General features: G+C 35.2%; 1 protein-coding gene across 1 annotated transcript in view; it reads right to left on the bottom strand.

Moving 5' to 3' along the window:
* Window positions 1–16,469, bottom strand: part of glsl (glutaminase like) — a 28,946-nt gene that overhangs the window by 1,905 nt on the left and 10,572 nt on the right. The window contains exons 4-19 of the mRNA XM_009297984.5: window positions 14,969–15,062; window positions 13,418–13,547; window positions 13,278–13,344; window positions 13,096–13,208; window positions 11,423–11,552; window positions 11,193–11,260; window positions 8,592–8,755; window positions 8,412–8,470; window positions 8,294–8,338; window positions 8,152–8,210; window positions 8,003–8,069; window positions 7,857–7,907; window positions 5,673–5,849; window positions 5,142–5,273; window positions 1,785–1,877; window positions 1,027–1,088 (exon numbers count right to left, since the gene is read on the bottom strand). Coding sequence (XP_009296259.2) covers window positions 1,027–1,088; window positions 1,785–1,877; window positions 5,142–5,273; window positions 5,673–5,849; window positions 7,857–7,907; window positions 8,003–8,069; window positions 8,152–8,210; window positions 8,294–8,338; window positions 8,412–8,470; window positions 8,592–8,755; window positions 11,193–11,260; window positions 11,423–11,552; window positions 13,096–13,208; window positions 13,278–13,344; window positions 13,418–13,547; window positions 14,969–15,062 — 1,511 coding nt within the window. The remainder of the gene's footprint in view (window positions 1–1,026; window positions 1,089–1,784; window positions 1,878–5,141; window positions 5,274–5,672; window positions 5,850–7,856; window positions 7,908–8,002; window positions 8,070–8,151; window positions 8,211–8,293; window positions 8,339–8,411; window positions 8,471–8,591; window positions 8,756–11,192; window positions 11,261–11,422; window positions 11,553–13,095; window positions 13,209–13,277; window positions 13,345–13,417; window positions 13,548–14,968; window positions 15,063–16,469) is intronic.

The raw sequence follows: 16,469 nt of genomic DNA, 5'->3' as shown, positions 1-16,469 counted from the left end.
GCAGGGGCAAACCATTTTTTAAATGTGGGCCAATCAGTTTTTTTTAATTAATTTTTTTATATGTATTGTTTTTACATGCAGGCAGCTTTTATCTGTTTCAAGATGTGAATAATATGAGGATAATGATGACGATGATGATGATAATAGTAATAATAAATGTTAAGCATTGGCCCAATGGCCCAATCAGAGGTAAACCGGACATAATCAAAAATCTGGCAAGAATGTCAAATAAAGCTACAAACAAGCTAATTGTTAGAGATGGAGCATAAAAAATTAAAGGCAGGGCCAAAAAGCTCAGAGAAAAAAAAGTCTCTAAAATCAGACGCTGCCAAATGCATAAAATTAAATGAAATAGTCTTGAAAGGGGGCCGCGCAGTGGCGCAAGAAGGTCGCTATTTTGAGCCTCGGCTGGGTCAGTTGGTGTTTCTTTGTGGAGTTTGCATGTTCGCGTAGGTTTCCTCCTGGTTTCCCTCACAAGTCCAAACACATGTGCTATAGGTGAATTGGGTAGGCTTAATTGTCCGTAGCGCATGTTTGTGAGTGTGTGTGCATAGAGGTTTCCAAGTGATGGGTTGCAGCTTGTAGGGCATCCGCTGCGTAAAACATATGCTGGATAAGTTGGCGGTTCATTCCGCTGTGATAACCCCAGGTTAATAAAGGGACAAAGCCGAAAAGAAAATGAATGAATGAAATGATTGCATATATAAATTTGTTATAAATAAGTTTTTTTTTTTTGTTCCAGTCACATACATTAAATATTTAAATATCTATTACATATGGTACTGCTTATATTATTTCACCATCTGTACACCGATCTAAGTAGTGAATGTGCGCGTCCGTGCATGGGGGTGTGTCAGTGTAGTAATGTGGGCTGGTGTGGCTACAGTGCCAGGGCTGATTTTTAGTCCCAGTCCACCCCTGAATGTCGGTACAAAGTTCACGCACGCACACACACACTGCGGACAAACACAGACAGCGCGCGTGTTTAGCTTTGCACCATTTTTGCACGCATCTTGGACACCCTACCTGCGCAAAGATACCAGGTCCCCTCTATAAGCAGCCAGCAGTACATTCATGATCTGGTACCCCTGTAATTCAATACAAAAAATTTATTTACCTCCATAGATTTAGCAATATGGTATTCATATACTTCCATATACCCAACAGTACCAGGAATGTACATAAATCATTCATAAACAGTCAAAATTATTAGCCGTCCTGTGAAATTAATTCTTTAAGAAATATTTCCCAAGAGGGTTTTCTTCAACACATTATTAAACAGTAGTTTTAATAACTAATTTCCTAAAACTCATTTCTTTTGTCTTTGCCAGTGATGACAGTACATACTATTTTACTAGTTACTTCGCAAGGTTTCAAAATTTAGCTTAAAGTGCAATTTAAAGGCTTAACTAGGTTATTATCTCAACTAAGCAAGTTAGAATATAGGCAAGTTATTGGAAAACAGGGTTCTGCAGACAATCAAAAACTATTCTCAAGGGAGCTAATATTATTGTCCTTAAAATTGTTTAAAAAACAGCCAAACAAAAAGAAATAAGGCTTTCCCCAGAACAAAATAATATTATAGGAACTACTGTGAAAAATGTCTTTGGTCTGTTAAACGTCATTTAGAAAACTTTAAATTGAATAAGAAAAAATCATAGGAGGGGTAATACATTCGACTTCAAATGTATTTACATACATGCATAAGTAAAAAATGAAGTACATACAAATGTAAAATAATTTAAAGGATAAAAAATCTAATAAATGGAAAAAAGTAACCAGACCTCTGACTCCACCTTCCACTGTCTGTAACACAGCACCTGCCTGAAGGGAGTCCTGATGTCAAAACTGTGCAGCTGGAAGGTTGAAACCAGCTCCTTTGACAATAATAATAAGCAGACAATAATTAGTCACCATGTTCACAAGATTAGATTTTTTACTTGACAGTCTTTAAGTTGGTCAGATTGCTGGATGGATGGATGGATGGATGGATGGATGGATGGATGGATGGATAGATAGATAGATAGATAGATAGATAGATAGATAGATAGATAGATAGATAGATAGATAGATAGATAGATAGATAGATAGATAGATAGATAGATAGATAGATAGATAGATAGATAGATAGATAGAGGAAGGGAGGGGAGAGAGAGAGAGAAAGAGATGGAATTGGATGTACATTATAGTGCAGAATGAGTTATCATCCATGTTTTCGAACCAAGAAAGACCAAATTTGTATCACTCTTAACCCTTTGACAAATACGATCACATCGGTGTGATTTGAACATTTATTGGGTCACATAATCAGCTGCTAAATTCAAATCTGCTTTTCTGCAAAAAGCTCATGCTAAGCCAGAGTTTTTTTTTGTTTGCTAAGACAATGTATCATGGTTCTCAAACAAATACTGGTTATTTTAGGTTTCAGGCATTAAAATACACATAAGGACTAGCAAAACATAATATTTGTAGTTTGTAAAATACATGCTGATATCTATGAAGACGGCACTAATAATTATCTTTAAACATAAATTGACAAAGTGCATTATTCACATCGGATGCAGATTGTTTGGACAATCAGAACATTTACTCTTCTTCTGCCAGTAAGCATCAACAATTTTTTAAATTGTATTTTAGGAGAAGTTGATGAATTAACATGTTTTAAATCCAGCATATTTCTTCTCTCCACTACAGTGCAGAATAACATGGTGGCAGCCATCACCCACCATGTCAGATATTTAACAATATATTTAGGACATTTTAATAATCACAGAAAATAGGGAAAAGTAACAAAACAATATGCTTAAATCTTCCATTCTACGGTGCATCATGTAATAAAACTGACATGTAGTTTTTAAAAAGTATGTGTGAACAGTAAAAGACTTTTTCCTCCCCATAAATGAAAACTTTCTTCCCCAAAGAACTTTCTGAACATTTCTCGGAACAATTAATTTCTTTGTGTGAAGGACATTTTAATCATCTACATCAGGGGTGGATTTGGGCCGAGGGCCAGATGCAAAAAAAAACGTTGTCCCGGGCCAAATTTGACATACATCACACAGACAGACATATAGATATATAAAGATAGATATAGATATAGATATTTATATATATAGTCAGAGTTGTTAGCCCCCCAAATTATTAGCCCCCCCTGTTTATTTTTTCCCCAATTTCTGTTTAACGGAGAGAAGATTTTTTTTCCACACATTTCTAAACATAATAGTTTTAGTAACTCATTTCTAATAACTGATTTATTTTATCTTTGCCATAATGACAGTAAATAATATTTGACTAGATATTTTTCAAGACACTTCTATACAGCTTAAAGTGACATTTAAAGGCTTAACTAGGTTAATTAGGTTAACTAGTCAAGTTAAGGTAATTAGGCATGTTATTTTATAACAATGGTTTGTTCTGAAGACTTAAGGGGCTAATAATTTTTACCTTAAAATGGTTCAAAAATTATTAAAAACTGCTTTTATTCTAGCCCAAATAAAACAAATAAGTATTTCTCCAGAAGAAAAAATATTATCAGACATACTGTGAAAATGTCCTTGCTCTGTTAAACATCATTTGGGAAATATTTAAAAAAGAATATTTAAAAAAGATAAATCAAGATGATAGGATAGATAGATAGATAGATAGATAGATAGATAGATAGATAGATAGATAGATAGATAGATAGATAGATAGATAGATAGATAGATAGATAGATAGATAGATAGATAGATGATAGATAGATAGATAGATAGATAGATAGATAGATAGATAGATAGATAGATAGATAGATAGATAGATAGATAGATAGATAGATAGATAGGTAGATAGAAAAAACTGCTGCTTAATTGAATCCATGTGATAGCGACACCCGGTGGTTCTTTATTGAATTACGTTCATTTTGTATAGCGGGCCAGATTCTATTGATATTTTAAAAAAGCCTCGCGGGCCGCCACAAAACTGATTGCGTGCCGCAGATGGCCCGCGGGCCGTAGTTTGGACACCGCTGATCTACATCATCAAATATTCAGTTGAATCTTTTAATTGCATAGTAGGTGGAGGTGGTTCTTTATTGACTTTTATGGTTCCATAAATAATATTATAATTTGTGGAAGCTTTGTGGCAGGAGGTAATGGTTAAATAATGTTAAGTTTTCAGTGCGTTAACTTGCAGGAATCAAATGTTTATCCTATGACCAACACAGACTACGTTTACATGGATATCAGTAATCAAATTATTTGCCTTAATCTGAATAAGACAATAAAATGATTAAGATGTTTACATGAGTTGCTTTTTGAATGTTCCCCCTACATGATCCTGTTTTACATGTTATAGAACAAAATTCAATTAACGTCAATGCATCACCACGCTATCCACATTTCCTCCAGAGTTTCAAGTAATTTTGGGTGTTTCATTTTTAATTTGTTGACTTTAACTGCAGTTCGGCGCTTTCACTTGACATTCAGGAACATTTCATGCATGTCCCCTTGACAAACGAGATTTGGGATGCGAGTATGACCTGCTGGAAGAGTGTTGTTTTAATAGAATTTGATATCACACGCCATATGGTAAAAAAACCTCCGCATATCGCGATGTGCAGGTGTCTCTGGTCTATTACTGACTCTGTAGGTGCAGAGAAGAGTGTCAAACAGCCATGTGTATAGACTGTCACAAAATGCGGCAAAAGTGCCACACTGCTAGTTACTAGTTTGATTAAGGTGTTCGCAGGTCTGTTCTGCACTTTTAATGTGACTAAAATCGCCATACTTCACGTCTTAATTCGATTTCTGTTTAGTTCGATTATGACTTTAGTCAGATTAAGGTAATCAAAAATCCCTGTTTACATGGTAATCAGAGTTTAACCAATCAGATTATTGGTATCCATGTAAATATACTCAATGTGGCTAGAAAAAAAAAAACATCGTAAAATTTGATTTTATGTGGCCTCTTAGAACTTTGAGATTCTTGGTAAAACAGAAAAATCACTTCTATTTGTTTGATTGATATATTTTTAATGTTTACAAGAACAATCAAGGAAAAAAGTCTTAGGATCATCAAATATTACTGTAAACAATAGGGTGTCTTAAAATAAAGTTGAGAACCGCAGGTCTAACTAACTTCAACATACTGACTCACAAGCATACCTCACAGAAATGAACACTCCTCCAGGAATTTCCATTGCAATCCAGTCCAGGTGACCAACACATGAGTCCCAGAACTGCAGGAACCACCATCAGCACAACACCAGACTGACTGGACTTGGCAGGGACAGACACCTGCATGTAACAACCATATTAAACACAGTTATATAATCCATAAATAATTCAGCTGTAAATCCTCAGCACTTGTGAAAGATGCTCATCATTACTAAATGGATCTGACCGCTCTCCATTAGAGGGCAGTAGAGTAATGTCTAATTCTTACACAGAACCTTCAAATCATCATGGACACTTCACTGCTTTTCATCACTGATGGTTGTGACCATTATTGCTAATTAGCGTGTCTTGATAGGGGCTCTTTTAATTACTTACATGAAAGTGGGAGCAAATTGAATTATTTAGAAATCCTCCTCGAGATGTGGGAGTGATTTGCAGAAAAGAAACAAAAGTGACACTAAACCTGCAATGCATCATACAAACATGACTCATTATTTATCAGCTTAGTCACAGACTCACCCTGAAATGAAACGCTCTGGAATAATCATTCATGCCAGCCACCTGCATCATGGTCAGGGTACTGCGGACGGCATGGGGTGACATCACTTGGTCACCAGAGAGCGGGCACAGGCCTCCGTTAGCAAGCGTTGCTGCCAACGCTGCACCAGACTCGCATGTGACTTCTGTTGATAAACACTAACAAATTAAAAAAATTAGAGGTGCATAAAGAGGTCAAAAATTCTGCTTTTGTGAAAGCGCAGACACTGAAAATTTTAAATGGTAACTCGATTTAAAACAGAAGTATCTGGACTAAAATATACTTGATTAATTGTAAAAAAAAAAAAAACAGCTCTGTATTGTACTTAGCAAGACATCCCACATAGCAAAATTTCTCTGGCCCAGATCTGGTCCATACAATTAGTTTTTGCTTGGCCCACATGCCACATGTAAATTACAGTACATGACTGGACCAAGTCTGGTTTCCATACAAAGGCCTAAAAATGGACCATATCTGGGCCATAATTATAATATATATTAATAATAACAATAGTGTGGTAAACTGTTTTATAAAAGCAATAGAATAAATCAAAATAAAATGGCTTTGCTAAGTATTATTTTGTGACATATAAATATATATATATATATATATATATATATATATATATATATATATATATATATATATATATATATATATATATATATATATATATATATATATATATAATGATATACACTCACTGGCCACTTTATTAGGTACACCTGTCAACTGCTTGTTAACGCAAATTTCTAATTAACCAATCACATGGCAGAAACTCAAAGCATTAGGACGTTTAGTCATGGTCAAAACAATCTGCTGCAGTTCAAACCAAGCATCAGAATAAGAAAGGTGAATTAAGAGACTTTGAATGTGACAAAGTTGTTGGTGCCAGACGGGCTGGCCTAAGTTTTTCAGAAACTGCTGATCTACTGAGATTTTCATATACAACCATCTCTAGAGTTTACAGAGAATACTCTGAAACGGAGAAACTATCCAGGGAGCGACAGTTCTGGGGGCATAAATGCCTTGTTGAGGCCAGAGGTCAGAGAATGGCCAGACTGGTTCCAGCTGATAAAAAAGACTCAAACTCAAATAATCACTCGTTACAACCGAGGTATGCAGAAGAGCATATCTGAATGCACAACACGTCTAACCTTGAGAAAGATGGGCTACAGCAGCAGAAGACCACGCCGGGTGTCACTCCTGTCAGCTAAGAACAGGAAACTGAGGCTACAATTCTCAAAGGCTTACCGAAATTTGACAATAGAAGATTGGAAAAACGTTGCCCTGTCGGATGAGTCTTGATTTCTGCTGTGACATTGGGATGGTCGGGTCAGAATTTGGCATCATCAACATGAAAGCAGGGATTCATCCTTCCTTGTATCAACATCTCAGGCTGGTGATGGTGGTGTAATAGATATTTTCTTGGCGCACTTTGAGCTCATTAGTGCCAACTGAGCATCATGTCAACCCCACAGACTACCTGAGTATTGTTGCTGACCATGTCTATCCCTTTTTGACCACAGTGTACCCAATCTTCTGATAGCTACCTACAGCAGGATAACACGCCATATCATAAAGCATGATTTTTTTCAGACTGCTTTGTTGAACATGAAAATGAGTTTACTGTACTCAAATGGCCTCAACAGTCACAAGATCTCAATCTAATAGAGCACCTTTGGGATGTGGTGGAATATGAGATTCGCATCATGGATCCGCATCCGACAAATCGGCAGCAACTGTGTGATGCTTTCATGACAATATGGACCAAAATCTCTGAGGAATATTTCCAGTATCTTGTTGAATCTATGCCACGGAGGATTAAGGCAGTTCTGAAGGCAAAAGCGGGTCCAACCCAGTACTAGTAAAGTGTACCTAATAAAGTGGCCGATGAGTGTATATAAAAACAACAAATGTAATGTCTTATTTTTGTACAATGTATGAATCTGCTCTAAGTTCGACAATAAATTTTCAATGTTCTACTGAAGAAAGAAAGTCACCTACTTAGTGGATAACCTGAGGTAAATTAACTAAAAGCTTTATTTTTAAACATTGAACATGGCTCACCCAATCAAAAACATGTGCCAAAACTCTCCGCTCTCTAATTACAATTTAATCACATATGCTTTCTTATCAAGGAAGTAATGCTAAAAGCTGAATACCTGCAACAGTAAATCCAGCGTTGCATTGATCCCCACACCTTCTGGAAAGCACTGCAATGGTTTGGTTATCAAAAACAGATTAGTTTAAAATACGCTTTGTGATGTGGAAACAAAATTGATTCTCCAAGGAATAATTCTGAACGTACTTTCTTTTCCTGCAAGTAAAATGAAAGAGCGTGGAGACGGACGATGTCTTTTCGCAGGTCTTGATAACTGAAACGACAACGCTGACAGTTACAATAAACACCAACAAATAATCAAAATCGATTTCTCAGAAAACAAATCTCTAAATTACCTGGTGCAGTTGAGGTTTACGTGCTCTTTGTTGCACAGTCTTCGGATTATATTCAAAACCTGGATGAGAACAGATTGCTTTAAGATTTGCTTTATGTATTTTTTTAATCAGATGTAGCTGCTAACATAAAAGTTAAGCTTACAGACTCATACTTTTCCTCCTCATCAGTGACTGGTCTTGTTGCTAGCTGTTTTTTTAAGCACAAAGAACAGTCAATAAAAGTACATTTTTGTTCTTTAATGAGAAATGTTAAATGTTACCTGTAATAAAGAAGTACAGATAATTGCTCCGGTCTCAACCAGCGGACTATGAGGAACACCTGCAAACACATTTTCTATAATGAAGTGTAAAATCTTTGAACTGAACATCAAACTCCTCTGGATAAGACTGAATATAAATCAAAGAAGCTGCAATGTGTGGAATGAACTGACTGAACTTACCTTGTTTGGTCAGGGTGAACAGAGACTCGTATTTGGAATATTCCTCCATTCCCACATATCTGTGCACGTAGTCTGAGCCCTGCTGATCCACTGCCAGGCCGTATATAAGAGGCCAGGAAATTTCTCCCAGAGTGCAAGGTTCAGCCCAGTCTCCTAAAGAAAGTCTAGCGTGCAGAAAACAAAGAATCTCATTTCAACTTCAGCAGGCATCTTTAATTCATAATATATAAATAACAATAAAATAGAGAAACTAATATAGTTAATATATTTAATATATAGTATGAATGTTTTTATTTTAATTAAAAATTTAATTACAATTTAGTTAGGTACAGTACAAGTCAAAAATGAAACTTTACCAGTTTATGAAGTCATAATTACTTTTTTATTAAGACATTTTTACTTTTTTTGTACAATTTTACTTTACTGTAGACATTTTTATGGTCATATTTACGTTACTAAGACATTTTTGATACCCAAGTTTCTGCCATTCTACAACATTTAAATGGTTGGAGAGAGATGCTGTGACTGCTATACTTTATTAATTTTCTCCACCTTGTCCTAAATGTGCATATTTATATGTGTACAATCAGTTGAAACACATTTTATCTATTGTAAATTGAGCAATTTGCATGTATTTGACAGAAATTCAGGAATCATCAGATCAGATTATCAGATCAGCACAGTGTTTATATGGTTGTCAACCAATCAGGTGCTTCATTTTGCTTTTTTTATCTAAAATTAGGACAGAAGTAAGACATCACAGATAATACAGTAAAACTAATTGTATGAAATGTGTTATTACAAATATGGGTAACACTTTACAATAAGCTTGTTTTAGCTGTTTTACTAAAATGAACAATATATCATAGTATTTTTTGTTCATGTTAACATTAATGAAAATACAGTTGTTCGTTATTAGTTCATGTTAACACATGGTGTATTAATAATGTTAACATGCATGACTTTAGATTTTAATAATGCATTAGTAAATGTTGAACTGCTGTACAAGTGTTTTTCATAATTAGTTAATTTTAGTAAATACATTAACTAATAAAACCTTATAGTAAAGTCTCACCAAAATTTTATTACAAGTATATTTTTAATAATGTTTATTATAGTGATGTTTATGGAGTCAATCTAGGGCCATATATACTTGCAAAATAAAAGAAAGTTTTGCAAATAAAAAATATAGTATTGAGCAAAAAATAAAATAAATGCAAATCTAAAAAAATTGCAAAGCAGAAATACATTTTTGAGAAATAAAAATTGCAGAGTAAAGGAAACTTGGGCGTTTACTGCAGGCCCAGACCTACTGAACTATAAGACAAGCTCGGTGATACTGTGTCTCCAGGTGATAATGTTGCTTAAACAGAAGCAGTTTGGGCCTGCCGTAAACAGACAAGTTTCCTTGACTCTGCCCCCTTGTCAAATCAGGGCTACAAAACGTGCAGAAACGTGACAATCTAATCTAAATTCTGACAATCTAGGCGAAAAGTCTTAACCGCAAGGCGCAAAAGCATTAAGGGCATGTCCGAATCTATTTTTGCTATTTTAAGGACAGAAAAAAATGCTCTGCGCTACAGCGCATGGTCTAGCAGGGTTGAGCTTATTCTCTTAATGAGATACAGGTGTGTTTTGAGAATAAACCAATCAGAGTCTCATCTCCCATTCCCTTTAAAAGTCAGTTGTGTCACACCATGGCGCATTTGCTATTTACATAGTGGACTTCATTCATTTTCTTTTTCGGATTAGTCCCTTTATTAATCCGGGGTCGCCACAGTGTAATGTACCACCGCCAACTTATCCAGAACGGATTTTCATTTGTAAACATATTTGCGCATTGCTGTACATCCTGCATGTTTTAAGCAATGTTTAAGCGAGGCGCACAACTAACGCACTCTACGCTGGACTTTCAGCTGGTCTATTGCACAGTCTATTTTAGTTCCTCAAAAAGTAACGCTCCAACAATGCACTATAACACACCTCTTTTTCAGATTTTTATGGATTTGCTATTTAAACAACGTGGCAGAAAATGGGAAAATTAAGGTTGCGCTGGTCTAAAAATAGCAACACGTCGGGGTGAACTCGTCTTGCACCTTATTGCACCAGGTGAATGATAGGGCCTGTGAAGTACTGTTTTTATCGCAAACATTTTACTTTTTTATTTGCACTGCTTGATTTTTATTTGCAGTTCTTTTTTGTTTGCAAATTTCATTTTTATTTCTTAAAACTTAATTTACCCTTCTCAATTCTTTATTTTTGTTAGCAAAATAAATATTTATATTTCTCAAAAATTATGTTCCTCTGTGATTTTTGGAGATTTAGATTTATTTATTTCTACTCAATACTACTTTTTTGTTTGCAAAACTTTCTTTTATTTTGCAAGTGTATATGGCCCTAGATTGAATCCATAGGATGTTATAATCTTTTTTGTTGTTTCTTTAAAAAAAATAAAAATAAAATAAAAACATTTGTCAAAAGAATTGCCATTAAACAATAATTGGCAGACCTCAATAATGGACCCCCTAAGGCGAAAAAGTGGCCCCCTGTTGAAAACCTTTTAACAAACCAATTGAACTGAATTGCTGTGTGAAAGTTTACCTTTGCCCATCTACAGTACACACCGAAATGCCCCATTTTGTGCCACTGTCTCCTACATCTTCTTTCTCCTGTCCAGAAATACACAGGATATGAGTCACGTTGTGATATTTTCCACAAATCAATCAATTAGGGAAAAAAAGACAGTGCTACTTTAAACCTTATTACACGTGTCTTTCACCAGACTTGTTATTTAAAATGAACAACAACAAGCGTAAATGGATTTGACGCACCTTCACAGAGGACAGTTGTTTGCATTTAATAAACAGCTTTTGTGTTTCCTCTGCAAAAGTCGAGAAATCAGGAATGACAAATCGCCCCTGCAGTGCCTTCAGGATGAACGACACAAAGCCTGTCACGCACCTGCAAAATTTTCAGAAATCAGGCATATTAGTTGCACAAAAGATTAAGGGTCATTTGTATTTTAAATAGGTCCTCTAATGCTTCTTCATTTCAGAGATCATAGAGCATGATAAGGCTGTGTTTCCACCTAATATATTCAATGTCCAATTATATCTAAATCATACGAAAACATACGATTTTAAATAGGAGGTGTGGCACCCAACCCCGGCCCTAAACCCATCTGTCATTGGGTGATGGCCAAATGGTACTAAATTGTATGGATTAGATTGTACGAATTCATACGAATTAGCCACTAAATCAAAAAGATATGAATAATAATAAGCTATATTCAATTGTGTTTAGATTTTAAGACTGTTCGTTTAAAAACTATAATATTTAATAAACAAACATATACAATTTAAAGGATTTCCTTATGTATAATTTATAATCAGCCTGTGGTACCTGTCCCGTTATGTTCTGGTGGTCCTGTGTTTGTTGTGTCATGTGACATCCCAGTGTGCTAAACCTTGTGCTTCTATGATTATCATGTTCTCCTTTGTTCTGTTTTCCCCACCGGCTAGTTTCATGAGTTTCACCTGTGTCTGACCCTTGTGTGTAATTAATTCAATGATGTCCTGTGTATTTAAGCTCCTGTGTTCAGTTCAATCCTTGTCTTGTCTTGAATTGTTATCACTCGATGTCTCTCTTGCATTTATATGTTCCAGTGCCTTTAATAAGTGTCTTTGTTAATGAATACGTGTTAATAATTCCTGCGATTCAGTGCATCTCTTTATGGAGAGTGAGCATAATAGTACTACACAGTAAAGTACTGGTGCACTTTCACACACCACATCGTAACTAAGGTTGGGTATAAGTTTGGTTTGTTGAATGATACCGGTGCCAAATTGATATTTTTAAAATGTATAGGTGGCTAAATGATCATACCTGAACTGAAAATGGCTTTTGAAAACAATTCTTTAAATTAAACTATGTTAAAAGTTTAAAATGTACATGATGTAAATAACGAGACACATGTATATCCAGAGCCTCTGCTTCAAATGCAACCAAGAAGTGGAATAAAATAATGTAATGAAAGAAAAGTGCCTCGTCTGTGCTTTTTATTGATTTCCAATCAATAATTAACCAATCAGAAAAGAGCAGGCTTTCAGATAAGAGGGACTTACAGGGACCAGATCCTTGAACGAATTGTTTCAGACACTTTGAATAAAATCTGAAGCTGCAATGTATACTATAAGAAAAAATTAATAAATTGACACTGAAAATATATTTATGATTCATGAAAATACAGTTATGTCCATTAATATTTGGACATTAACACAATTCTTAAATTTTTGGCTTTATACACCAACACAATGGATTTGAAATTAAACAAACAAGATGTGCTTTAACTGTAGTCTGTCAGCTTTATTTTGAGGGTATTTACATCCAAATCAGGGGAAATAATCTTAAAGGTTTTGAATCACTTGACGGAGAGCAAATAGTGAGTACATTTAAATTTTGGTGTAAACTATCCCTTACAGGTAAAACTTGACCTGTGACTTACCTGTGAAACATGCTCCTGTCAACCGTTCCATCCGCTTCCTGTAGTTTTCTCATCAGGCTGTAGCAGTCTTTAATCCGTGGATCTGTTCGGATAATCCCTGAGCTCCACAGGGCCTGTCGAGACAACAAACATATGACATTCTGCACTATTCAACATAAACAAATATTAATAATGATCAATACCTCAAAAAACTGATTGCAGTTAACTCTTCCTCCAGAGGCGAAACTATCAAACAGCACATCAGCAGCCCTTTTGGAGAACAACGGGTAAGCAGCTTGTAATGTATGTAAAGAAAATGCTAATTTGTAAATCTGAGACTCACACTTTTTTCTTAAAATGTCCTTGATGGGTGTCTGGTCGGCCCAAGTGTTGCCACGCTTGGCCGGCATGAAGTTTTTCATGCTCTGGTACAGTCCGTTTTGTGCCCCCATTGCTTATAAAAGATGGCATGCCTGAGGAAAAGAATGGGCATTTTCCAGAGCACAAAATGAAAAATAAATTAGTACTTCCTGAAGGAAAAACAGTTCTTGCCTGGCAACTAAATATTACTGTTGAAAAGTTTGAGGTCAGTTTTTGAAGTCACTTGTCTCCAACTGTTGGCACATTAAAAAAAAAAACTAGGCACACAATGCTCTGTGTGAAACAAACACTCAGCGCTTCGTCATGCTGCTGGCATTCTAAAAAAAGTGGCACTCTCAGAGAAAACAACTGAAATGCTAAGGACAAAATGCTTTGATACTGAACATGTACTAATTTATACTTATTAAAAAATATCTCACTGACACCAAACCTTTGGCATGCTAGTGTGCATATAATATTTAAAAATAATAATCGAATTCAAAATACGCTTACATTGACACTATATCGCCAAATGTTTACATGCACATGACCTTTAATGGTATCTTTATCAGTACGGTTTTAAATGGAGTTAACCCACAATTTGCAGATAACTGCTTCAACTCTTCTGTGAAGGCTTTCCACAAGGATTAGAAGTCTGTTTATGTACATTTTTGACCATTTTTCTTGAGCACATTTATGAGGTCAGGCTAACAGGCTCTAATTTATCCTAAAGGTGTTCAATCGGGTTGAGGTCAGGACTTTGTGCAGGCCAGTAAAGTTCCTCCACACCAAACTCACTCACCCATATTTTTATGGACCTTACATTGTGCACTGCGATGTGCTTTGAGGAAAAAATGGCCTCTGACTTAAAAGTTCTAGTAAATATGGACTTAGAACTTCTATGTTAAGCTGCTTTGACAAAATAAAAGCGCTAAATAAGTAAACGTAAATTGAACTGAATAGACTTGAATTAATGTGCTTAAGATATTCAAAGTAAGGCCCTGTTCACTTCATACTCAGTTTTTGCTACTCTAACCTTCAGAAATGTTCACAATTATTTTTTATCAACAAAATATTGTTTCTGAAATGGTTGGTGATTTTTGTTAACAGTGTTCTACTAGTATGGTATAACCACAACCAAATGAACTAGAAAATGCTGTATGATAAAGTTTACATTACTTAAAATTTTAATTGTTCTGCCTTGATCTCCAGCGAATGTAAGACAAATCAGGAAAAATAACTTTAAATATTAATAAAGTCACATTAGCACAATGCTGTATTATCTACAAAGCAAGGCTAGAATGCTGCTCATATGCCAAGCAATTAATTGCAGGCGTTCGACACTTAAGGTTAGAGGTGCAGAACAAACACTGAGCAGACTGTTGGAGGAATATTAAAACACTGCAGCCTCCTGAGAGCTGAAATCATTTAAACAAAAGGAAAGCAAAGAGTACAAAGGCATACATAAAAGTGAAAGGGAATTAACAGGAGGAGAAACGTGTGCCACTGGAGATAAATGTGAGCATTGTTTCACCTGTAGAGCCTGGAGAGACGTAATTGACTGGCCTCTGCTGTGGCAAGGTATTTCTTGGCACATGTTGAGGAATGTTCCCTGCGGATTTAGTTTCCTAGTAACATAAAAAAAACATGTACTGAAAGCTTGAATGAGCAAAACTAGCTTTATATAGACTGTTATTATGTATAAAAAAATAGCATCAAGCAAACATTGCATTTTTTATTTATTTTTTTTTGGATGAATGCTTTAACGTAGGCTGAAATGCGAAGTGTGCTTTGCTTGAATTAGTTTATCTACACTGTTTGAAGGCTGATGAAATACAACATTGAACATAATGCTGGAGCCAGACTTGTCTTTGAAGTCTAACTAATTGCAGGTGTTTAGGACTGTGGGGAAACATATTGAGACACATTACTTTGTCATGTCAGCATGCTAGCTAACAACTGTTAGCCTCCGGCAGAGACAACGTCTGCGGGGCTGGGTTTTTATTACAGGTGAAGTGAAGAACTTGTCTGTGTTTGTAGACGTACTATGCTGTGCAGCACATAAAAGTGTCTGTAATGACCAGCACACTGTGATGAAGGGAATATTCTGAATTTAAACAATGTTCAAGAGTATTTGTGGAATAGTGCATATTAAAGGCACAGTATGTAATTTTCACTGCTAAATCATGGGAGTTACATTCTTTATTTCATCCTAGTGTAACATGCAACACAAAAAAAAAAATATTTGCTGCTTGCTTAAACCTCTTATTTAAAATTAATTGAAATAACATAGTTTGGTAAGATTTTTGAAAAATTAATTGTTTTAAAAATGATTAAGTTAACCAAATTAATTTGTGTTGGGATAACATGAAGGAATTGTCTAAAACCTAGCATTTTTTACAGTATATGGGACTCAAAACATATTATCATGGCACTATGAAGCAGAGTAGCCTAAGGCTAAAAGCTGTTGAAAACTGCTGTAGCAATTGCTTATGAGAATTGTGTCATGAAAGCAGCAGAGCTTTTATTATGCCACAATCGACCGCTTCCGGTTCTTCCAGTCATGATCATGTGGAGAGGAAGCAGTGCTGGGTTATCATACTAAATACATTTTAAGGTTTTGTTTTAATGCTGCTCTGTGCAGTTATTAAAACACAACATACTAAAGCATATTTGGGGTTTCCCTGTTTTCTATAAAAAGAATGCAGAAATCGAGAATGTATGACAGATTTCTTCAAGATTTTTTAAGCACATTTCTTAACATAATAGTTTTAATAACTCATTTCTAATAACTGATTTATTATCTTTGCCATGATGACAGTAAATAATATTTGACTAGATCTTTATTCAAGACGCTTCTATACAGCTTAAAGTGACATTTAAAGCATTAACTAGGTTAATTAGGTTAGGCAGGTTAGAGTAATTAGGCAAGTTATTGTATAACAATTCTTTGTTCTGTAGACTATCGAAAAAATATTAAAGGGGCCAATAATTTTGACCTTAAAAAAAGCTTTTAAAGAAAGTAAAACTCCTTT

This window comes from Danio rerio, chromosome 25 (genome assembly GCF_049306965.1).
Source record: "Danio rerio strain Tuebingen ecotype United States chromosome 25, GRCz12tu, whole genome shotgun sequence".
In the NCBI taxonomy this organism is placed as follows: domain Eukaryota; kingdom Metazoa; phylum Chordata; class Actinopteri; order Cypriniformes; family Danionidae; genus Danio; species Danio rerio.
This window is presented reverse-complemented; position numbering and strand designations above follow the sequence as displayed.